This window comes from Chenopodium quinoa, unplaced genomic scaffold (assembly GCF_001683475.1).
Source record: "Chenopodium quinoa cultivar QQ74 unplaced genomic scaffold, ASM168347v1, whole genome shotgun sequence".
Lineage (NCBI taxonomy): Eukaryota > Viridiplantae > Streptophyta > Magnoliopsida > Caryophyllales > Amaranthaceae > Chenopodium > Chenopodium quinoa.
This window is the reverse complement of record NW_018742418.1, coordinates 4,727,642-4,753,323: the sequence shown is the minus strand read 5'-3', so window position 1 is coordinate 4,753,323 and position 25,682 is coordinate 4,727,642. Positions and strand designations below refer to the sequence as shown.

The following is a 25,682-nucleotide window of genomic DNA, read 5'->3' as shown; positions in this document are numbered from 1 at the left end:
AGGTCGGGTGTATTAATTTAAAATTCTTTGTATTAAATAGCGTTTAAATTCCAAATAGGAAAAACAAAAAAAAAATGAAGAGAGTAAAAGATGACTTTTTATTTACAAAGTATTAATCAATTTATGGGATTCGAGAGACAATTTTAAGGTTTTTGACATCAAATGAGTGCAAATATGTGAAAAAAAAAACATTTTTAGCTATATAAATATACATGCACTATTCATAAGAGTTTTGTTAAAATTTTTAACATATAAATAGTGTAAAATTTCAACTCTAGCTAATAAAAAAACGGAGGGAGTATATTATTTCCCTCTCTTCCTTTTAGCCCCACTATCATTTTATAATATTTTCTCTTGTCACATTATTCCTAATGGTCCTCATTTATATTTCTCTGTCTTACTTTTCCAAATTTTTTTTATTGCTAACCATACTCACTTACATATTACTCGTATTTTATTCTTTTACCAAACACTATGTGCCTAAGACTCTAAGAGGTTAAGAGTAGGAGACACTTTACAAAAAACAGAGGAAGTATAATAAGGCAGGGAATCAGTTTTTTTTTACGAGTCAGATCGGATTAGGTCGGGTCAGTTTTGACCCCTCAATTTTAGAAAGGGTTTTTATAGGGTTTTACATCCAACCACCTCAAAATCCCAGCAAAACTCCTCTCTCTCCTGAAAATGCTGTCTGCTCTTCGATCTCGAGCTCATTCTCTCTCTTCTCCTTCTATTCGGCAGCCATGGCTATGGAAGCTCAATCAGAGTAGCCCATTTTCCTCTCTTACGCGCGACAAAGACGGTAGAACTGAGATTCTGAAGCTTGATGAAATCGAGAAAGTTCTCTCTGAAGTTAGGGCAGATGATATCAAGGTTATTCGAGTCGGTGATCAATGCGATTTGACCGATTACATGGTTTTCGCTACTGGAAGATCTTCTTGGCATGTTCGTAATATTGCTCAAGCTCTAGTTTACAAGGCAGGTTGTCTGTTTCTCCCTAATTTCTTTCTTTGTTCAGAAATTAGGATTTTGTGTTGTTGAAGTTTTATCTGCAATGAATTGAATTTTGCTGCATTGTGGCTTTGTGGGGCTATTAATTTGATTAATATAAACAATGGTGTATGATTTTTTTGATTGATTTCGCAATATATTCATACTTGTTGCTGTGTATCAATCTATGTCTGATATGTTGAATTGATTATAATTGCGAAAAAGTAAGCATGTTGAAATTGGGAGTTTTGAATTATAACCCTGACAAATAATTATCTTATCATTGCAAATGTTTGTGGAGATTTACATGTTTAATAATTATTTGGAATCATACGGATTGTTTTCGTCATACGGATTGTTGTCACATGAGTAGCTTACTGTAAGTCTGTAATGAGATATACAGTTAGCAGAAATATGATTCTGTGTAAATGTGGATATAAAAAGGTGGATACTTTGCAAAGGATATATGTAAAGCTATGGTTCATGACTTCTATCATGGAAACTATAGGAGTTACATAATGATCCTTAATTATATTGTAAGTATTGCACAACTGAGGTACCGCCTCATAGCTGATTAGTGATTAGTTGTATAAGTTGCTCTCTTAGAGCAACTTTAAGAGAGATACTTGTTGGTTGTGGAGAAATCTTTTTACGCGCCACCTCATTATGACTCAAGATTTAGAACAATGTGTTGTAACTTGTAATAGTGAGACCTTAAGGAGACCTACAAACTAAACATTTTAATGATCAGAATAAGATGAAAGGAGGGAAGAAAGAAATGAAATAAAAGAAAGCATTAAATTGTGGGCTGAGCTTGTTTCTCTTAAGTAGAAAACTAGAGATAGTTTGATAGAAATCATGAGATTGTTAAGCTAAAAAGACTTTTTCAAATCCCAAGCTTGGATTTATGAGGATGTTAAATCCATGTTCGAGGTGCCCTTAATGCATCCTGCAGTCTGCAGACCTTCCAGATAACTCTATACACATATATGTCGTGCAAGGTAAGTATGGGCAGTAATATAAAAGAACCATCTTTCAGCACGTTACTGCTTACTGTTTCTGATCTGAGTGATAGACCTGATAATAGCGTGTCGTCAAACTGTCATCGTGGTGGATTGTGTCTCAGCTCTTTCGAGTTATCACTTATCAGTCATCACCATTGTTGTTGCCAGGGCTATCTGCTTTCTTTGTCCCTCATTAGTTTTGTTATCTCTGTGCCTCTGTGGAGTTTTTAGCTGCTTCGTGCATAGACCATGTGATATGCAAATAATATTATAAACAACATCCATACCTTTTACAGTATGTTGAGTGATGTTTACACTGCAATAACTGTTATAGGCTAAGCAGAAGCAGAAAGAAGCAAAGAGGATGTTGTTGCCAAGTGTGGAAGGAGAAGAAAGCGGCAATTGGATTGTTGTCGATTCTGGTTTGTTTTCTTTCTCTGCAGAGGCTCTTATCCAATATGTCTCACTGATATGTCTGCATTGCTATGAACTTTAATATGATATTTTCAAGGGTATTAGGATATGAAAAAATGCTGACAGTTTTGCTATTATTTTCATATAGCAATCAATCCTTCAAGCTTCAGTTATGGAAATAAATCTGTGCTTGATGTGCAAAGAATTGTTTTATGTTCATTGTGATCTGTATCAATGTGTATTAGTTCCTGCTTGTCCATCTTAGTAATTGCTTTTTTTGTCTGACCTATTATGATTGTCACTCGTTACTTGCATTATGGCTGTATGAAATAATTGCTTGGCCATCTCATTAGTGATACCAAGTAGAGCTGGCAAAAAGGCGTGTTGTGTTTGTGTTTGATCTCGTGTTCATATTATGTTCACAAAATCTATCAAAAATTTGTAAAATGTAGGACCAATGCATAATTTGACCAATTTGTCAAAACGGGTCGTGTTTAGGTTGGTTCTGTGTCTTGTCAACTTCGTGTTTTCTCTCGGTAATTTCATGTTTGTGTCGTGCCGTTTTCGGTTGTGTCTTGTTAGAGCTCGTGTTAGAGATTGCCAGCTCTAACACCAAGTCACCAACTTCAACTAAGTTCAGGCAGACCTCTCAAGCCTTCTCAAAGCATTATTCTAAAGATCTCATTTCCATATGACTTACTAATAGAAAATTGGGTTGCGGAAGGCTAAAACTTCATAGAACTATTGATATAATTGACCTTTATGATCAATTCAAAAACCTTCAATTATTGGCTGGCCTTGGATCTACTTTATTCTTGGATCTAATGTAGTTGTCATGTCACTTCTCTCGCACTCAATCCTTATGCTAAGGGCAGGATTGAGATTGATCGTGTAGTTCTTTTGAGGGCTTCATTCAACTTTAAACATCTAAATATAGGTAATAGGGACTCTAAATATAGGTAATAGGGACATGCATTATGCCATTGCTTATTACTGTTGAAATGACACTCTGAACTATCTCCTAGCAGATGAAGGGGTTGTTTAGTCGTCACGTGGTTATGAAGATCACAGAACTTATTTTTTTTTTGGTTGATTTGTTTTGTCTACCTTTCATCTTTGTATTCCTGTTGTTTAGAATGTTTTCTTTTGCCATTGTATTTTATGATTATTGTTATAAAGCTTATTCCCCATTGATGTACATCTGTGATCTGACCATATCTGCTAACCATTTTTCCGAACTCTTTATGTTTCCCTGACCCTAGAACCAACATCTTCTAATACTTAAGTGGGAGGGAGAATTACATTTGAATATTTGAATATTCTCTCAATAGGCTGTTAAGTTTTTTTTTCAGAGCTTTAGCACCACTTAGAATCCTGGCAGATTATTATGATAGTTGTTTCTTTGGCATTAAAACTTTATGTTTGCCCCAGCCAACTATCTTGCACATGGAACCACATATAGCTAACTTCTTGTTGTCTTTTTGTGGCCCAACATTTGAAGCTTTTCATTAGAATGGAGACTTGTTAAGTAGAAAGCCAACTTTCCAAAGCCAAACCATAGATTTGAATATATGATGCAGCCTAATAGAGATTAAGCAACTTTGTAGGGAATGGAATTTTCTATTATTTCTTTTTTTAATGGAATTTTATTAACTTTATTTAGCCCTTATATTTTTTCTTTTATTAACTTTATTTTTTCGGTTGCTTAATTTTATTAACATTATTTTTTCGGAATTTTCTTATTATTTCTTTATTAGCCCTTATATCAGAAAAAACTTTATTTTTTTCGTATTGCTTTTACCATTACAGGTTCAGTGATTGTTCATGCATTAGATGAGAAAGCCAGAGCTTATTATGATTTGGAAAGTCGTTGGGCAAAGGAGAAGCCACCAGCTGAATCAAGCCAGGTTTACATTCTTTCTCTATAGAGATGACCGTGGTTGATAGTTTCAATTATTTTCAACTGGTTTAACTAATGGTAACTGCTGTGAAAAAAGGCTTGTAGGGTAAAAGGCTTTTTTTTTTTTTTTTTCTTTAACACGTGTGTGTGGGGGTTGGGGTGGGGCCACCGTGGGGGGTGGGGAGGATTCTGTGATTACAAATTTGCATTGTTATCAGTAGATAAATTAGAGAAGCTGGATGAATATCTAGTTGCCAAGTAATTGATGAAATATTTCAATTTGGATATTTTCTTGTGGGCAACCTGCAACAAAATGAACCTGCACATGCTAATCTTTTAGTATATTGAGCATTTGGGGATCTACAATCTTAGTTATGGTACTGGCTGAACATTGTCCATGCTGTACACGAGGTACTGTTGTTTGAGTGTACGGTCTTCCTTAGAAGCTGGGCGATGTATCACAATATTGTATTGAATTCCTCTTGTATCAATGTGTTCAGGAACTGGATACAGCTTTGGTGAAGGTTCGGCGCAAGAATAATTCTAAGAAACGAGTGCAAGCCAATGCTTAAGTTTAAGCTCTGTTCTGGTGCTGTAAATAAGGGTGGTTCGGTTAGGAATACTCACCACCTTTTTTTTTTTTTTTTTTTTTGAAGTGCTATAACTTTAAATACTAGTTCTAGTTAATAAATAATTGAATTTCTTGGACTATAATACAGTTGTAGAAGTGATTTTTGTGGGCATATTTTATTTGAATCTTTTGATTTTTTTTTTTTACAAAATCTATTGATCCTTTAAATAGAGGGAATCATTAGAGACTATGAAAGTCGATTGTAAAATGAGAATTGAGCAAAATACATTGAGGGGGACTGCAAAGTTTACAGTACATGATTCTCACAACCCTCTGTATTTTATTTTCTTCATGCCTCCAATACAAATTTCAGCACCATTGCAACCCACAATCCAACCCACCAAAATGTTCGTATAGCCATAATAAGTTGGTTTGATTTATGTAAAGTTTTGCACACATCATTACTTCGTATATAGAAGTGATCAGGTATTCAAACATAGATAAAAACAAAGAGTATTCTATACACAAGAAAACTCGGCAACAAAACGTAAGCACTTTTCTACAACGGAGGTCAAATCAATTTAATGGCAACCTATAAAACATTCAGAAACAAGCATTGGGTTATAAAGAATATCATAGATATTCAATACTGAATGTAAAATCAAAACAAACGAAAACATTATTGATGGTTTCTATCTAATATATTGATCGAAAACTACATGAGTTATGAAAGATATGATGGCTGCAATAACTCCTACCACTAGAGAGATGCCAACTATAACAGCAACCAATATTCAACCTATGAAAAATACTTATAAGCTTTGTGAGGGGTACGGTATATATAAGGACATATGATTAGGGTTATGACATATGATATGATTAGGGTTATGACTTATGATATGATTAGGGTTTCGCATAAAGGTGAGGTGTTAAAAACCAATCCGAATAAAATTTGATTTGTATGAAAAACAATAATTTATCACAACTCAAATTTTAATTAATTTCGACCCGACTTCACTATACTCGAATTGACACCTCTAGTTTCATAATGACTAGGAAACAGTGTTGTTTCAGTTTGGGTGCTAGTCAAGATTCCATTAAAAATTTTGTAAGATAAAATTGTTGTATGTATAGAATTTTATTATCGATATAGTTCTAATGTTTTATATATACAAAATTAATCATAACTTTGATGTAATACCCGAGATTTTAAAATATGATTTATTATAATCTAATCTATATTATGAGCTTAATTAAATTTTAATCTCTATTTTAACAAGTACGAATGTTTTAGTCTTAATTTTATTATATGATTATATTATTTCGGAAGCTAATTTTACGGAGAAAAGTGTTTATCAATTTAAAATTTATTTCGGGTCAAATGATAATTTTATGTTCCGTTAAATATTGAAAGATTTGCATCAAAATTTGTATTTTTACGGGAGAGGGAGTGAAATGAAAAATTTGCCCTTGCTTACACAAAAGGACGAAATCTGCCTCTTCATTTGGTTCCTATTCTTCACGGTTAAGCATGGACTCCAAGCCAACATCTCCATCGCTTGAAAACGTCCTCTGCTGCCTCACCCCTTCACAGTTGATCAACCTCGTCGCCGTAAAGCATATACTATATTTTTCCTAGCCTCTTCTCCTTTCATGACTATGTTCTTGTCAAAACCAATGGAAATGATCTTTTAAGACCCATTGAGACTATTTGCCTTCGTATAATACTAAGCCCAAAGTAAGTTGCAATTGTTTATGATTTATGATTTGTAAAAAGATTTGATTTAAATATATGTGTATATGTATGTATTCTTTAATTTGATATCACTTAACTTCTTTATTATTTAATTATGATTGTGTGGTACTTGTTTTATAAAAGCAAAAATCTAATGGCAAGTACTTCGTATTATAGATTTCCTTAAGCAAATAAGGCCCTGTTCTTTTGAGCTTCTAGGAAGAGTAGGGCGGAGCAGAACATAACAGATTTCAGCAGGACAGAACAAATTTTATTATTATTATTATTATTATTATTGCATTATTATTATTATTATCACATTATTATTATTATTGTTGTTGTTGTTGTTGTTGTTATTATTATTATTATTACTATTATTATTTTTAATATTATTATTATTTTTAATATCATTATTATTATTTTAATTATTATTATTATTAATATTATTATTGCTTTATTATTATTATTATTATTATTTTTAATATTATTATTATTTTTAATATTATTATTAATATTATTATTCAATTATTATTATCGTTATTTATTTATTATTATATTTAAATATTAATAATAATTATTATTATTTTTATTAAATATTAATTATTATTTTTAAGTAGAGCAGGGCAGATTTCAGCAGGCAGGGCACAGCAGAGCATCTCAAAAGAACAGAGCCTAAGTTTGGTTGTTTTACTAATAAGTGTTCAAGATATATTTTAATGAAAGTATTTATAGTTTTAATCTTTTCTCCACTAATATGAATAGTGGTAGTATCTATTTCCAAAGTAATGCTCATTTCACTCTAAATGAGCTAATACTTGTTTTATTCAATAAAAAATAAATTTATACTTGTTTTATCAAAGGTTTTGAATTGAGAAGTTACTAATGAGTATTTATTATTATTGGGGTATGATTAAGAGTCATGGCAATTAGGAACTAATGACGGAGGTTGAGAGTTCGAATGATGACTATTGGAGAATAAGTGAGATGCATGATTAATGATGTTCGAATGAGGTAACTATTATGTCTAGCAATCGTGTTTAGTCCCGTATGTGTGACAATTATGTTTGGTAATTATGAGTGCACGTGTGTAATTTTAGTGGCCTATTATTGTGTTACATGTATGCTCGTATAATATGTTTGGCATTTTATAATTTAAAAGCATGTTATGTGCAAAAGACATGTTATATGATCCCTTTCAAATAAACGTAAACGTGACCTGGTATGAAATCATATTTATTGACTAATGCTATTGCTAGTATATGCATCCCCTTCAAAATGTATCTATGAAAGTATGATTGTCACATTGAGATGCTATTTATATCTTTGGATATATATATTAATGAATTGGGAGATGATGAATATGTTTATTGATGTATTTCAATCATATGAATGACTGTTGTTCTTGTTATTCTGTTAATTTATAAGATATGTAAAATTGATCTGTTATGATTGAGCAATGACTCCCTTACTGGTACAAGCCCATTCCTAATATGGAGCATTGGCTCCCCCTGTAGGAAGCACTTGCTTCTCTTGGTATGTAAGGAGCACCGGCTCCCCTTGATAGTAGGAAACGTCCTACCTCTGTTAAATGTTTAATGTTTATTGATTATGATGATTTTATTAAAATCTTATGAATGAATGATTATGAAATGTGCCAATGTGCTATGAACTTATATGAGGTATAAAGTTAATCTCAAATGATTCAATATGATACGATAGATGTTACTTTTGTTGGCATTGGAAAATGAACTGAACAAAGTAAATGGGTGAGTTACAGGTGGAGGAAAGTATGTTAATGAAATGGGAAAACATTCCCACATGAATGAAAATTATGTTATGTCCAAAACCTGTACTTACCTATGGTCTTATGTAAAGGGAATGATCCTTGTCGACACAACTTTAAATATAATTACAATAGATTATTTATGGACAACTATGTGTGTATGATATGTATTCAAATGATTTTCAAAGAAAAACTGTTTTATGGGCTAGAGTAATGTTACTGAGTTTTCCACTAATTTTTGGAATTTTTCTGTGTTTTCTATTTTTATGGATATTTACAAGAATGATGATGATGAAGCTTGAGTTAGTCGAAGACAAAGTGATTAAAAGAGTTTATACTGTTGAGGAATTACAGAATCAAGGGTTATGTATTATGGATAACGTATTATCAAGAGATAGATTGTTTTTACTTCTGGAAGTTTTATAACCTGGAAGTTGTATTATTTTACAGGAATATTTCTGAATACGGAGTATGTTTATTTGTGGGTCCATAACCCACAGGTTATAATGAGATTATTTATAATTAATTTTCGCTGCGAATGACGAGTTAAGTATGGATTGGTAACGCCAATTAAGGTTACGAGAAGTCGGGGTGTTATAGTTTGGTATCAGAGCAGAACTCTGCCGGAAGTGCGGGTCTTAGACTTGCACCGCCAGAGTATGATATTTGGGACATGGAAGATAATCTTTGTTACATAGAAGAGTATCTTTGAGAAATGGAAATAATTTGAGGTTATAATCTCTGGGACGTGGAAGAGTATCCTTGAAATATGGAAGATAATCTTTGAAATTATGAAAATATTTTGAAGTTAAGAACTTTGGGATATGATCTGAATTGATTTGAGGTTTTAAGTATCGGTTAGGTTATTAGATGTTAAGTTAAGAGGGTTTGACTAATCAAAGGAAGTAAGTTGATTTTTTGAGGTATTATTGGTTATAGTGACCGTAAGTTATGAGATATCAAGTTTCGAGGACGTAACTTTTTCAACATAAAATTCGTTTTTAAAAATTCTTTAATTTAAAATAGGATCATTTATAGAGAGTGAGGGATAGCTCAAGTGGTTAGAGCCCCCCTCCCGACTCCAAGTGATCATGAGATCGATTCTCATCACTCGCCCTTGTGGTTCTCTAAACACCAAAAAAAAAACAAGATCATTTATAATTTATTTAAAAAATAATAAAGAATCTGTAAAAGTAATATTGAAGCCAAAAAGTTTATCCTAAAAATTTATCAACAATCCGGACATCGGTTGGGCACAAAACTAAGTACATATATAAAGGGGAGTTTTTTCCTGAGATTTTAGAGTACCACAGAGGATTTTAATTTTTCAACGGGTTAGGATTTTAATTTTTAAAAAGCGCCACGTAGAATTATACGAAGTAATTTTTTTAACGTACTACATAGGATTATAATTTTTTACAAATTATTAGATCGCGCGCCATGTAGGATTTGTAATTCTTTTAGAATTAAATAATTTAAATGTCATACAAGCAAAATTGGCGAATGACATTTTAGAGTTTAAATTAATTAAATATAAAATACTTCGTATTATCTTTTGACCTAAGAAATTTTAACTAAATGTATAACGAAGGAGAGGAAATTCACAATTTATTCTAAAATAAAAAAAATAATATATGATAATCAACGAATAAAATCAGAAATTTAACATATAAATACATAAAATATTTGTTTTAAAAGATACAAACAACGATGCATGGTTTTATCCAATAATAATAATAATAATAATAATAATAATAATAATAATAACTATATATAACTACATACTAAAACTCTAAAAGACACACCGGCAATGACATTTGTCATCTCCTGGTGTGTCCTTAGTTGTTCTTTTTTGCTGAATAAAATTCTACTAAAGAAACAAATGTTATACAAAAATAATTCCCTAATTTTATAAAATATAATTACTTAAATAAAAAAAGATTTGACATATCTTCAATACAAATATTTGTATAGCTACGAAGTATAAAAATTATTCTTAACATAATTTTGATAATTTTCTACGTCATTTTACACCTAATATATCTTTTGTAATCCTTTATTTTGATCTAAATTTTTTTATTTATAAAAAACTAATTATAATTATAGTTTAATAATAGTTATTGAAAATTACCGGGAACTAACCTAGTAATAATAATATTACGGAGTAAAACTCTCACTATTACAAATCCTTTGTAATTTATCTCCAACTCTCAATATAATCTTTATTAGTCCACATCTCCTCTCAAATCTCGATTTTATAATAGTCTACACCTCTTCTCTATATTTTAGAGAGCCATAAAGACAGGAGAATCGATCCAAAATCTCTTGAAATCAAAAGGAAAACTCTAAGTCTCTAACCACCTGAGCAAGCTTTCACCCACCCTTTTGATATACGAGCCATGAACGAGGCTGGCCACCTACTCATAATAAAAGTCGATGACCAAAAACATCGTATCTATCGTCACACTTTAACTACCTCTTCGGAGCTTCCAAAGCCCTGCTACACCACTTCTACCATTACTACATCTCTCAAATTCCTAGTTTCCTACTCATTTTCTTTCTGCAATTTCGTCGAACACTTTGTGTGCATTACAGATAGAGAGAGAAAGATGGCCGCCATTTCTGGAGCTGTTTTCAAGCCATTGAGTTCTCCCTGCGACCAAAAGATCAGACCATGCAACCCCATTTCTCGTAAATTGGAATCTTTCCAGCTTAACAATTGTGTGGGTTATCAATGTAGATCACTCCGTTCTCTTACTTCTTCAGGTAAGTGATTTCTTCACTTGATTTCCATTATTGTTGCTTTTTTTAAGACTATTTTTTCTTTTTAAGATTTGGGATTTTTCTGTTGAGGTTTTATTCTTTCTTCTATGTTGATTATAATTTAACATGTGATTTTAATCTGATTTGAAATTGTTATGCAGATCATAATCATATAAGTATTGTGGTAAGTTGATGTTAGTATGTCATATAATTAAAGGGATGGTTTATACTTTGTAAATGAAATGGGTTTTGTTATTGTGTTGCTGATGTTGCCAAAAACCAGTGTCACTGAATCTGCAATGCGCTTTAATACGGAATGCAATTCGTTACCTTATTATGTTAGATCAGTCAAAAGTGCTCCGTGTGTTCCAGTACGCGCGCTCCCAATATGCTATTCTTGGGGAAAAAGTGGTAGGGGGGGGGGGGTAATGGATCACTATGCAACACTTTAATGAGCCGTTTGGTAGGTGGTAATGAATGGCGGTAATGCTAATCGATTTGTGTGTAATTTGGTAAAGAACATATGCACATGCGTAGAGTTGCATTACGATGGATATTAATATGAAACTGTTCTTACAAAGTTAAACACAAATCTTTGGAGTGTACTTTGAAAAAGAAGGTATTGCATGGCCCTCAAGAGAATTGACTAAAGCTAGCTATACACTTAGGGGAGTGGCATATGGAGTATAACGCAGTTGTAAGGAGCAAATTTTCTTAGCAAATTTATGTCTAATGTACAAAGCAAGTAAACAGCTCAAATTTAAGTGTCTTTGGGAAGGATATCATAATCAAGTATGCCAATGTTCATCTATTTTCCCTTTAACCCTTCAAGAAACATTATGCACAAAGATGTAGGGAAAAAGGGGCCAATATTTTATGTGTATTTAAGTAATAAGTACTACACTGGCAGACTTCAACTTAGTTGGTGATACATGACCAGCTCTTTTTGAGAGTGGTTCCATATACCGTGCACTTTTCAGTGACATGTTGGATAGTTTCTTTAAGTCCGTGTAAGGAAATGTGTAAGATGATGATGTATTATTAAATACTTGTGGATTTTACTCTTGTAGGTGTAAGAGCTCAAGTTGCCACAGTAAAACAACCAAATATTGAAGTGGTACAAAATGTGGAAGCTCCTGTTGCTATTGTCACTGGAGCATCTAGGGGTATTGGTAAAGCAACTGCACTAGCCTTGGGAAAAGCTGGCTGCAAGGTTCTTGCATTTCATTATTTTTCTTTTCCTCGTAGGTAGCTGATTTATGGTTTCAAAGTAAGACACAATATCGTCTTCCTACTTCTGAAATTCTTGGTGATAGAATTCCACTTGGGGTATCAATTATTGAAATGTTGCTAATGTTATTCTAATATTTTTTTGTATGCCTTTGATTATTACTTAATGTGACACACTAACGTTCTGTGTTCCGTTTGGCTGCTCAAATGTGTTTTCTGTCATCATCCTTGTCCTCTGAAAGAAGACACTTTTTTTGTTTTATTTTTTCCCTTGTTCTTTTTAATGTATGCCCTGTTGCTCTTTTTTTCTTCTAATAATCATCACAATTTTCTGTGTTACAGGTCCTGATTAATTATGCAAGGTCATCAAAGGAAGCTGAAGAAGTTGCAAAGGAGGTACAGTTGTTTTTATAGATTTTTCAGCATGCTTTCATGAAAGTTGTTTCTTTTTTGTAATTCGTCTATAAAAGTGTCTCACGCTACAGTTAATTTACTCTCTCTACTGCTAGATAAGGGTCTATAATGCCTCCTCTTCCTTCCCTCTATTTATACAGACTTCTTGACTCCCATTTTCCTCTAACTTATTTCCTGCCTGTTTCCTCAAGCTTCCTAACTGATTTAATGTGCATTTCCGACAACCCTCCTATGGTTGGTTCATTACATATTTTGTCTCTATCTTCTGATATGTAATCAGTAGTCTGAACAAAAAGATATTCAGTGGTCATCTCAATCTGATTACAATGTTATTCAATGCTCAAAACTTAGATAACCTATTTAATGGAAGAAATGTAATCAAAAGCGAAGTATCTAATACTGTGCTATTGATATTCCACAATGAAAACCTTGCTGTTGGAGGGCTTTCTTGTTAACTGTGGTATGGTTCTGTGCCTATTAATGTCAGATGATGTCAATGATATTGTGCCTTATAATGCTTTACAAACTTATTGTTGAATCCTAAACTATTCCTAGATTGAGGCTTGTGGTGGGCAAGCTATTACTTTTGGAGGTGACGTATCCCAAGAATCAGACGTGGAGTCCATGATAAAAGCTGTGAGTATATTTTGCTCTTGTCAATTTCTCTTTCTTTCCCCTCTGTTTTTTCCTTCCCTTTTGAGTAATCATCTACTCTATATTACTTAATTATTGTTACTTTGTGTTCTACTTACAGGCGACTGATGCTTGGGGAACTGTTGACATCTTAGTGAACAATGCAGGTACTGATGTTCATTTGCATACGCCAGGTCAAATTTTTGCACTAAAGTTATATTTGCTCTTAATAAATTTTTGGTGCTTGCAGGAATTACAAGGGATGGTCTTCTGATGAGAATGAAGAGATCTCAGTGGCAGGATGTCATTGATCTGAATCTTACTGGTGTTTTTCTATGTACACAGGTAACCTGTAAATCTCATGAGTCGTGACTTTTCTCATGTCTATGCTGGAAAACTTTCAATCTTTATCTATGTGTGGTGTCTTTGCAGGCTGCAGCAAAAATTATGATGAAAAAGAAGAAGGTATCATAATGTACCTGACTTCTTTCACCTCTTTTCCTGATCAGGATTCTGTGTGTTTCCTGACTAAAGTTTATTGCCTGTTTCACAGGGAAGGATAATCAATATAACCTCTGTCGTTGGCCTGATTGGAAATGCAGGACAGGCCAATTACAGTGCTGCGAAAGCCGGGGTAATTGGCCTCACTAAGTCAGTCGCAAAGGAATATGCAAGCAGGGGAATCAATGTATATTTTTCATACGAGTAGTAGTTTCTGAAACTGTTAGTTGATACTTTCTTTGGCAGTTAGTGGTTTAGTGGAATCTCAAGTTTTTGTTGTACTTCTGTCATTGTAGGTTAATGCTATAGCACCAGGGTTCATTGCATCAGACATGACTTCAAATCTTGGGGAAGACATTGAGAAAAAACTCATGGCTGCCATCCCCTTAGGTATTTATTATTTCTTATCAGATGTGCACTTGGTTCGACTTTGATGTCGATATGTTGCGTGATTTTTTTTTTTTTCCATATTTTCCCTCATGTTGCCTGACATCGTAACAAGTTATGTTTCTAGTTTTGACTTTCCAAGAAAGATTCTCTAATCTTTGCCTGATGATTATGTAGAAAGCTGTTGTTAACTTGGGTATCTGCTGTTTTAGATTTTTCTTGCCGACCATGTTGGATGATACTTTTTTCAGTTATTACTTGATTAAAATTTCATTAAACAAGGCAAAGACCTTGCCTCCAAGAGATTCGAAGAGACCAATCTAGGATCCATACTTTTTGCACGAGTCTTTGAATGTTTATATCTCCGGTCTCATCTTTATGTTATTCTTTGATATGATATTATCTCAAAATAGGTAACAGAGAGTAATATAAAATTCTAAGAAGCATGTACAAAATGAAAACTTTATTCTTTGCTTCTTTTTGTTGGAAGTTGAGATCTTTATTCCCTGAAAAGTATCCTACATTTTGGTCTAATATTTTTTATGAAATGATCGATTCGATTTCTGATCATAAATATATACCTTCATCACTTTCTTCAACAAGTTCAGCCGCAAGCATAACACCCCTGCTTTGGCTATGGAGAGAACTTGCAATTAGCTTAAAATACTTTAGGTTAGAGAGATATATATTCTTTACTCTGGTAAGCTATATGGATATATTGGATCATTGATGATCTTATTGACTTTTAGGAAAGATCTTCGACAAGGGGCCCATTAAATTATCCATCGTATTTCTTCCATGTATTGCCTTTCTTCAGTACTCAGTGGGACAACGTCAAACATTTGCGGTTAACTGGTAAAATTGTAAATTGGAACTCTCATAGTTCCATCAGAAGGCATCTTTAAGGGTGGGAGTTGGCAGAGCTTGCTAACCTAGTAGTGTGTTCTTCATTCAATTTTGAAGCAAGATTATTCATCAATTTTAGCAGTGTGGTTTTTACTTTTCTAGCTCTTTTTATAAACATTTCTACAAGGAACTCCAAGTTCACATCCTTGTCTGGAAATATAGGGTTCCAATGTTAATCAAAGATTTTGTGAATAGCTGTGGTAGGGAAACTTAATGCCAATAAACCTCTGCTTCGGATAACCTATAAGGGTTTGGAAAGGGTTGATAAATGAGTTTTAAACTTTACGGGAAAATTTATATAGCATCTCTATGGGGACTTGCTCTCTAGACTATTGGCTTTCCCAAAGTTTCTTCTTTAGATGTACAACAAGGAATGGGTGCTCTTATTGTGTTTTCCTGTATTCTGGAGGGTTACTGTTTATTATTTCCTTGATCTGAAAAAGAGAAACAACCAACCTACTATAATTCTGTTTTATAAGAATTTGAATTTCTTTATAGAAAAAAGGAAAAATAGATTTTGGCTTTCCATGTATTGGGAAACACTTTGTCAAATTCTTTAGTTCATACAAAGTATTAGGTTAGGATTGCTTTTTCTTTCAAAGTTTCTCAACACTAGATATTCTTTTTCTAAGTTTCTTTTGAAAGTCCTGTGTCTTTGTTCAAAGAACATGAGTTTACTTTTCTTATTAATGTGCCAATAACCATTTTTCAAAATTTCTTGATCTGTATAAGTACCTCCAAAGCTGAATAGCTGATCCATGTATTTGGTTGTGAAATTGCATTAAAATTCTGCCCTGGCATGTCCCCTTCTCGTCATCTCTGGTGGCTTGCAGTATATAATGTTGACGTTCAAAGCTGTTATGAAATTGCAAAATTCCTGTCAAATTATTATCCTAATTCACAATTGAAATTAAATTTAGTATTGTGAAGAAGCCTGTATGATTTTTATACATCTTGTTTTTGGGTTCAGGGAGGTATGGTCAACCAGAAGAAGTTGCTGGATTAGTGGAGTTTTTAGCCCTTGATCCGGCTGCCAGTTATATAACTGGACAGGTTTGTGGATCTTCTGTTTCCCTGTTTGTTTCTAACTAGTTCCCCCTAATAATTTCCTGCTCTATAATATGTACATTTCTTTATATCAATTGCATTTTATTTGCGCCTTGCCTTTAGCCTTTGACTAAAATTCCAAGTTTGCTCTTATATTTTTGGGGTTTGTCTCTGTCATACAGGTGGTAACAATAGATGGAGGAATGGTTATGTAAATTGCTTAATGATCCCAGCATTGAGGCAGAAGGCTTATCAGAACTCTCGTTAATTACTCATATACTTTATAATGCTCTAGCCTGAATTGAATTAACTTCGTCCGTTGCAATCTGCGATGTTATCAGGACCATATTCGTCCTGATGATCAGATGAATAAATGGATCCAGGTGCTACGGGCCATAATTGAAGTTCAGTGGGTAGGTGAACAAGGCTAGTAATAAGGCAAAAACAGTGATTTTTTTTAATTTTTTTTTTGGCTGCAGTTGTTATCACTTACCAGCTAGTAATAGTATACATGTATTTGATATTGGTGTTGAAGAGCTAATTGACAGCTTTTCACTGTATTGTTTGATGATGATGAGTGATTAAGCTTTTAGACAAGTATAATAAAGTCTTAACAAGTTAGTTCAACGTCAACGAGTACTAAGTACTAAGGAACTGTATTGTTTGGATATGATGAATGATATTGGTGAATAATTAGGAGTTGATGTACAAAAAAAATTTGCCATATTTCTGTATGTATTTTTGTAACTAATGGAAATAGGGCATCCCAATCCACAAGTTGAAGACTGTTGGTCTACCCAATGGCCGCCGGGTATATTATTATCCATCTGTAATAGAATTTGATAGATAGCGAAATTCAACTCAACACCACTAAATTATTTTTGTAACGGTCTGTTAGGCTTCCGCTGGTACCTGATAGATAATCCACCTTGATTAGCCTGATAGGTAAATGTAGCTATCTCTGTACTTTGGTGCTATGTAAAACATCTCATTCAATAATCGAAAATCTCCGACTCGGATAATATTTTTCTTAATTAATTATGTGGATTTAGACAAACAAGGAAGGAATATCCCCTTAATAAAAAACACCATCACAAAAATAATAAAAATACAAAATGAAAATGATTGCAAATCTAAAGGTGTTTACTTGACGCAATCACAGTATGAAGATAATCAGGGACTCTTTGATATTTTCCTAAAAATGATTCTCAGGAATCTGACTTTTTATGCGCACTCTTATACAATTTTACAATTCATTGTCACATCTAATTTCTTATTAATTCGACCTTTACCAATTATAATAAGCTAACTTAAACCCCCAAAAGTAAAAAATATATAATCTAATCATTATATTTTTATCAATCTTTATCACCTACAAAATTTCAATCTTTTATAGTTCTCTTTCTAAATTATTAAATCTTTAATTAGTTTGTATTATTATCATGGATATTACAGCTCAATTATCCTCTTGTTATGACCTTAAACTTCCTCAATTCTTGCTTTTTTATACATCAATCTATGTTTTTGCACACAAAATCTTTCAAAATTGGGGTCCAAAGCATCGCTATGATGCATGTAGTTGCTTGTTATCATTATCTCATGGAACCCCATCAGTTATTTTAGCAGTTTTTGCATTGTGTTTGGTAAAAAACACAAGAAACCAAGAAATTCCATCAACAATGTTTGCATAAAAAAACACCCCTTTGCAAAATTTGGTGCTTGAATTTAGCACAAGTTACTTTATAATGGATCTTATTCATTACTTTGTTTATAACCCAAAAAATGTGCTTTTTATTGCTCATCATTTGGCTAGTCTATTTTGTCTTCTTACTTGCAGGTTTGTGGCTAATCATGGGGCTTTTACTATATTGGTAATCCTGGTTCTTGCTGAGGTAACTAGTCCAGTGCAGAATGTATGGTCTTTGGGCAAGGTTACGAAAGGCCGATTTTCATGTAGCGCAACAAGTGTATGATTACTTGTCACCAAGATTTTACACATTCTATACTGCTGTTAGAGGTGTGTTTGCACCTCTGTTTGTGATCAAGATGGGGTTTGTGTATGCTAGTGGCGCGACGAATAGCGTGATTCCAAGATGGGTTTGGTGTTCTTGGATGTTGTTGACTGTGTCTGGTATCATGGGTAGCTTGTTGTGGATTTTGAATCATTGGATTGAATTTTACAAAGAAAATTTGAGCAAGAAAGAGAAGTTGAAATGATAAATGGTATTATCTACTTGTATCATTTATGGTGTATTTTTTTTTTGGACATATTATTTAGATGTATTCTAGTTTATTAGCAAGTGTATACTTTACCAATATTTGGTTAGTGTTGACTAGTGTGATAATGTGATTGTAGTTTTTGGGTTGTATTAATGAATCTGTAAATATGTTCTATTATTTTTCTTTGGTTTATGGATGTACAATATGAATAACTCATGTCATAACCCAATATATTTTCATTGTATACATTATTAAGAGAAGACTGCCCTAACCTTTACGTACAGTTTTCCTTTTCAACCAAGAAAAAAAAAAAAAAAAAAAACCACCTCTTGTAACTTATACTTCGTACATACATTTGGTTATTGTTTTAGACATTATAAGTAGAAGCAATAAGAAGCCTAGATGTTCGAAGAATTCATCAACAATATAGGAAAACAAAAATGAAGTCAGAAGTTTCCAAGGAACTGTATTTATCTCATAATTTATAAAAGCATATGATTGAAACATGCCATTTAAAGTTCTTGTTTCTAAATGATAGTACATAATACATAAGTACCATACAAAGTACATGTATAAGCTAATAACATTCCTAACCCCAAAAAAAAAAACATGGAGCAGTATATACATAAGACTCAAATTTGGGAATTGGACTCAAATTTCAAGTCCAAATCCAGTACAATTTTTTTTCATGTCCAGAACAATCGACTGGAGTTATACCTCTATTTTCAACTTCTACATTGGAAGATCTATATGCGGATGATTAAACCGTATGCTGTCTCTGGACTTCCATTGTAGTAAATTTCTACAAATGTACCACCTCCTATACCCTTGGCCAGTCTCCCAGGATTTACACATAGGCATTTAACATGCTCCTGTTCTTTAACTTCTTCATTGATCGAAAGCACCTGTGTTTTTCCAAAAAAGATTTTTAGTTGATTACATTCTCATTGAACTCAAACAAGAAATTTGAGGATATACTCCTGGAATATCCTATTGAAAGACCCTTCCAGAATCCAATCTTACTGCCAGTCAAGTAATGAAGGAACTTTGTTTCAAAAAAAAAAGTAACAAAGGAACTGAAAAATGAGCAAGAAACGAAAAAACCTGCACTTTGCACATGAAACTTGGGCATGGAAGCAAGAAAAAAGCTGTTTCTTTAATTATTACCTTTACAAAAGGAGCCAAATCAGACGGTAGAATGAGCATATGTGGGATGGAAGAAATATCTAAAGCTTTAGGAGCAATAGAGAAGTCCAATGGAACACTCTCAGCTGGGGGATATAAAGGGTAGAAGCTGTTATACATGGGGAAAAAAAAAATTAGAATAAGGAAACAGCATGAAACATCCATTCCGACTATTTAAGAAACCCATAATAAATGAAGTAAAAATTCTTCCAACAAAGAGAGGCCATATCATGCCTGCGTTGGTTGATAATATGGGTGGCCAATCTGCTCAAACGGGCCCCTGATGTCAGATTCTTGGATATCTCTTCTCCACCCAGATGCTTTATGACATCTACAGAACAGCATCCTACCTTCACCTGCAAATCAGACCATTAACTGGTTCACCATCATCCAGAATTGTGTATTATATAAACTAGTATCAAATCTTGGACCCAAGTTCAATATTATAAAAATTAATCGACCATTAGAATAGAAACATCCAAAGCATATTTTTTTGAGATGATTGTGCACAAACTCAAATCCAGAGTGAAGCATGCTGTACAGTAGATGCCAGTCAGCTCAGCTAGTTAGGCATTTGGAGGGTGTATCTTAACTTGGGTTTAAAATCTGCCAGTGTCATTGCTCTTCATGGCTCCAGTTTGGTCAGTGATACAGAACCAGAAGTATTAATGCAAGACAAGACATTTCTCATCATTGCAATGAAGCTTAAGACAAAAGGTGTGAACTCTTTTCAATAAACTTAATGGATGCGCAATAGTAGACAGCAGACAACAAAAACTAACCTCATTCGCATCAAATATTCCTGGATTGGCAAGACACGTAATCTGGCATAGATTTAAAGGAAATCAGGATCTATTTAATGTCAGAGTTAAAAGGGAAGTTCATGGCACATGTTCTGAGAATCTTTATTTACCTGGTCTTTCATCTCAGGGTTCAAGTCAAAAGGAGGCTGCAAGCCAATGTAGGAATTAATAATTAATGTTAATACTCACCTAATCATGTATATACGAAGTGATAAAGTCAAAAGAAAATTTACCTGAGGGAAAACATGATCATGGTTAGCGTCTCGTATAGATGGCACCAAAAGCACACGAGTGGAAGAACCCATGTATTCAACATGATCTCGCAACTGGAAAAAAAATGATCTCGTAGTGATTAGTAATACTTATGAAAAATTGCTCAATCCTCTGGCTGCAGAAACAAGAAATTCTGGCATCAGAGAAAAATACCCTTCTGATGATTTCATGTTGAAATACTTCATCAAAGCTTCGGTTAAAGGTTGGTTTCTGGATCTCAGGATGTTCAGAATCAACAAAAGGTCCCAGCTGATAAATAGGCCAAACAATGTCATATAAACAATTTTCAACTTCTAAAGAAACCACCAGAACACAAGTACTAATGCTCTTAAATTTTTTTGATGGAAACTAATGCTCTTACCAATATAAGCAACTGTGGCTGCTTTCTAGTTGCATATGCAAGCAGCTCTTTCAAAGGCTCGAATAACAAGTTGTCTGTCGTGGTGAAAGGTCCTGCTGCCACAATCTGATAAAATTCCATACAGCAAGCAAAAGGCTGAATAAGTGTCCAACTGCTTGAAAATTGAACATGATACACCAGATGGAATAACGTCTTATGTCCAAATTGACAAAATGGTGACCACATACTGCCAATAGTTCACATTTTACCTCACTGTTCCTTTAGCAACATTTGAAATTTACTCAATTGAGGGATGTGTGAATTTTCAGCCAGCCTTGTTAAGGATCATGCTCACAGAACAATTCACAGAATTTGGTATTAAGGACAACAACTATCAAAGGTCTATGGAGGTGCTTGCAGCACAACAGAGTGATTTGATTTGGTTGGTTGTAGCAAACCCATATAAATTACTGTAATGAAGTTGGGATATCAGGCATTGCTTTGAGTTCATATCAACTATGATCTCAGTCCTTGTTTTAACTCGGTTAAAAATTATATAATGTGGATTTTATGACACCTTGGGATGATGGCTAATTATCCTTGTAAACTATTACTTATAAGTTAATAACTTCAGTTTCTCATGAACTTCACAGCTGAGGCATAATACAATTTCTATTTATTATGAAGTGTTATAATCATTAAGGTATTCCATGCTCTTTTTTTACACTAAGCAAGATGTTAGAAACAAATAAAACCAATACAAATTGCAGCACACATTTTTGATATGTAATGTCTGATATTTTAATGATAGCAATAATATTCTGTTGCAAGCTTGCAACTATTCAATCAACATTTTCTTACCATTGATAGTTCAGCCAGTGCAGGTGATTGAAAGTTGGAGAGACCCTCTTCATTCAGAGCTAATTTCTTTGCAGGATGAAGATTAATATCAGAGGAGGGTAACAGAGGAATAGCATCCACTAATTTCGAAGCAACTAAGCAGTGGCCACTGGGGTTGGTTCCAACAACGCCCACCACCTGAAAAACATTTTCATTACTTCAGAACATCCAAAAATACATGTTAAGAATACACATCATAACATATTCCATCAATACCTGCCCTGGAAAAATGGAATATTGGTTCACTTTTTCTAATTCAAGGCGTACATGTTCTCCTCCTGAATGCTCTATGCTGTCAGATAGGTAAAACAACCAAAGTATAAGGTGAATCAAAGTTAGAATTCAAAATTGTACTCAAGGCTGCAAAATCTTACATGAACTCACAGAAAATTGAATGCTTGAATTGTCGCATATCAAAATTCTCTTTACCATTTCATTAAAACTTTTGAGCACTAGTATGACAATAAAGAGAATATGAAAGTACCTGCTTTGTAATAAGACTGATTTTTCATTCAGACGGCCTTCTCCGTCACAACAGATCATTCCAACAGCAAACATGCTTTTCTGATAGATGATCCAATAAGATGAGTAGGTGTTCAGAAGACTGTGTGATAAAGAAGTAGAGGAGCCACCGTAATATACGTGGCTATCTTAAAAATCTACAATACCTGAGAGGCTACTGTAGGATCCGTAGGTTCTTCATATTGTCCATAAGAAAGAAATGATGATGTATGCTTTTTGATGCGGTTCACAAGATACATAAACTGCATCATCAAATAAACATGAATTCAGCTTCATAAAGTATTTAGGTTTTATAATGTTACGTTTCACTACAAGAAGCATTAAGTACCCTGTCTTCAATTTTATCATACATAAATCTGCAACCAGGTTCTGGCTTCGATCCATGAATCACTAAAGAGCATCTATTCTTCGGTTGAGCCTTTCGAATAAATTCATCTCCCATATCTTCATCTTCAGTTTCTATGTTTCCCTTTTCTGCAATAGGCTCAGTCTTGGTATGGTACTGAACCACAAATTTGTTGGTTCTCTGTCCAAAGGGCGTCAGAATGCTTGACTGCTTACTGGATGAAACAGGGCTTCCATTTGTTCCATGCCCTAAATCGCCTAATTCTTCATATCGAGCCAAGGGTTTGTCAGTTGGAGTGTCTAAAATACCTTCTTTCGTATCTTCTGGTTCATCGTTCAAGATCCTGTACAAAAGACTTGACTTCAATATCACATGCGTAAACAGAAATATTATGCCTGTGAAACAAGATTTTTCAAAGGTTGAAAGACAAAAAATAATCCTGGAGACTTTACTTTTACATACAAAGAAATTCACTTGAGCTAGGCAATCTTTCAAACAATAATATGAATTTGGAGGAAATATTCAAGTGACCATTGATGGCTGTAAAGTGTAAACTGTCATAAGGAGTAGAAAAGGCATTGATCTGTTCAACAAATTATGTGATCCATGATCTGATTCATATCATCAAAATTTCTGTTATTTAAAATATGTACTATCCCATTTCAAACAATTAATGTGAATGGAAGATATGTTCATGTGACCATTGATGGCTGTAAATAAGTCATACAGATTAAAAAAGGCATCGGTTTGTTCAATAATAGGCACATAGATGATACATGAACTGATTCATATGTACAAATGGACCACACCAGAAACCTAGGGATACCTATATAGCTTGTGCAAGGAAAGGCATAGCAAAATAAACTTTACAAAAGGAGGTTCAAAGTATAAATAGATCATTATAGTCCGGATACTCACATATCTACATCACGAAAGGAGTATGCATGCCAACCAGGCTCCTCTTTTATAAATGCTTCTTTCTGCTCGTTTTGTAGGTGCAACAAAAATCCATCCATTTCAGCATTTTGTACAGTAGACTCATTCAATTGCCTGTGACACATCATTTTAGTTAGATGTGGCTACATGACATACAAGCTCAAAAAATTTGGCATAAAGTACAAATAGCCACCATGTTCACTTTAATTTCCTAATCTAATGAAGCAGTCCAAAATTCAATCCATCAAAAGAACAAACATATCAATCCGAGCTCAAGTTGTCACTGCTCCCTTTCCACTGATCTCAAGGTCGTGTAATTGATTAATACTACCATAAGTCCACAACACTAATACTATGCTAGTTCAATTAGTGTAAAAGGCAGTAGCTCCTCCTACTCTCCTTCCTCCTGTGCTCTTCCCTTGGAAATTACAGGAATACTCATCTTAACTTGATTGCTATCTCAATTTCTACTTATGTTTTTATTTCCTTATCAGTTGACCTATTAACTCCACACTCTTTATGACCACGCCCAATTTTCGAAAAAATATACGGTCGACGTAGACGACTTCAAAGAATGATGGCTATTCCAAAGAATTTATTAGGTATCAGCCTATCATTAATCAAATCAGCTGAAATCATAACTACCTAATATTATCATCAAGCTATAATATGAAAATTTCAGAAAATTCAGGTCAACCCCCTAATATAAAATATTGAGCCATTTTATAAATCTTGCATACAACGGTTGTATAGTATACAATGTGGCTTAAGCATTCCGAATGCAAAACCATTAACTTGGAACTCAACCAGCAATAGAATTAATTTGACTGAATCCATAAAATCCCCCCCCCCCCCCCCCACAAAAAAAAACAATACGAAGTATAAATTAAAATGTAAAACACTAAAAGATTAAACTGGGGTGACCTGTGGAGATAGTAAAGTTCCCAACTTAACACTAGATCTGAAGGCGTAAGCTTGTACTCTGTACAAAAAGTAAGACCTGCAAACCAAATAGTAGAAATTAAGAAAAATAACTTTAAAATCTGCATAATTTATGGAAAAACAAACCCAGAAAAATTGGGGGAAATGGAGAGAAATTGATTACATTTGTTGAGGACGGCATCTTCATCGGCGATATTGAAACCACTTTTATTGAATTCTGCTTTAATTTCAGCCTCCATTGCTGGATTTCTTCGGAACTTAGGGTTTGCGAAATTGAGGGTTTTGGAGTTGAATGAATGAGTGACAAATAGAGGAGAGAGATTTTGCAAATGGCGGGAAACTTCAGCGGGTAACCGGGTTCAGTAATGAATACGGAATAGTCTCCAATCTTTGGTGTATTCCGTAGTAGCTTGAGGCATTCCAAACGACTAATGGTGAGCCGCAAAAAAATAAAAAACATACAAGGGTAAAATCGTTATTTACCTCATCAATTTAGATTAGTATCATTAGGTAATCAAATAGTACCACTAAGGGTCTGTTTGGTAGGGTGTAAAACATATTCATTGAAAAATGGTTTTCCATGAAAATCATTTTACAATGGAAAACTCATTTTCAAAAAAGTTTTCGTTGTTTGGTTGAATGGAAAATGATTTTCCATTTTAAGCATTTTCCATTGTTTGGTTGAACTGAAAATTCAATTGTGAGGGAAAATGTTTTCCCTTTACTTGTGATGGAAAATATTTTCCCGCAATTTGTGATGGAAAATGTTTTCCTTTTAAATTGGGGGAAAATGTTTTCAATAAGGTGGAAAATGATTTTCCACCCCAAGTTTTACATTTTAATGTCTTACACCAAACCAAACAATGTAAAATGGGAAAACACTTTCAGTGAAAATGTATTACGTCCTACCAAACGGAGCCCTAATAATTCAATAAGTTGT

General features: G+C 33.6%; 3 protein-coding genes across 3 annotated transcripts; 2 read left to right on the top strand and 1 right to left on the bottom strand.

The window, feature by feature from the left end:
• The first annotated feature begins 635 nt into the window (after positions 1 to 635).
• LOC110710455 (protein Iojap-related, mitochondrial-like) lies at positions 636 to 5,191 on the top strand. Its single transcript, XM_021888751.1, has 4 exons — positions 636 to 975; positions 2,326 to 2,413; positions 4,215 to 4,312; positions 4,806 to 5,191. Exons 1-4 carry the CDS (start codon positions 682 to 684, stop codon positions 4,875 to 4,877), a joined length of 552 nt encoding a protein of 183 aa, XP_021744443.1. The 5' UTR covers positions 636 to 681; the 3' UTR covers positions 4,878 to 5,191.
• Positions 5,192 to 10,785: 5,594 nt separating this feature from the next.
• On the top strand, positions 10,786 to 17,052 carry LOC110710448 (3-oxoacyl-[acyl-carrier-protein] reductase 4-like). The gene is made up of 11 exons (XM_021888743.1): positions 10,786 to 11,160; positions 12,228 to 12,370; positions 12,730 to 12,783; positions 13,357 to 13,437; positions 13,556 to 13,601; positions 13,685 to 13,779; positions 13,867 to 13,899; positions 13,988 to 14,122; positions 14,232 to 14,325; positions 16,199 to 16,281; positions 16,458 to 17,052. The coding sequence occupies exons 1-11, from the start codon at positions 10,794 to 10,796 to the stop codon at positions 16,488 to 16,490; spliced, it is 1,164 nt and encodes a 387-aa protein (XP_021744435.1). The 5' UTR covers positions 10,786 to 10,793; the 3' UTR covers positions 16,491 to 17,052.
• Positions 17,053 to 18,816: 1,764 nt separating this feature from the next.
• Positions 18,817 to 25,184, bottom strand: LOC110710439 (DNA polymerase alpha subunit B-like). The gene is made up of 16 exons (XM_021888735.1): positions 24,906 to 25,184; positions 24,725 to 24,800; positions 23,783 to 23,914; positions 22,847 to 23,207; positions 22,665 to 22,760; positions 22,481 to 22,560; positions 22,213 to 22,288; positions 21,958 to 22,134; positions 21,118 to 21,222; positions 20,910 to 21,005; positions 20,717 to 20,809; positions 20,594 to 20,629; positions 20,463 to 20,504; positions 19,915 to 20,036; positions 19,663 to 19,789; positions 18,817 to 19,400 (listed from the first exon to the last, which is right to left on the bottom strand). Exons 1-16 carry the CDS (start codon positions 24,979 to 24,981, stop codon positions 19,242 to 19,244), a joined length of 1,854 nt encoding a protein of 617 aa, XP_021744427.1. The 5' UTR covers positions 24,982 to 25,184; the 3' UTR covers positions 18,817 to 19,241.
• Between the last annotated feature and the right edge of the window lie 498 nt (positions 25,185 to 25,682).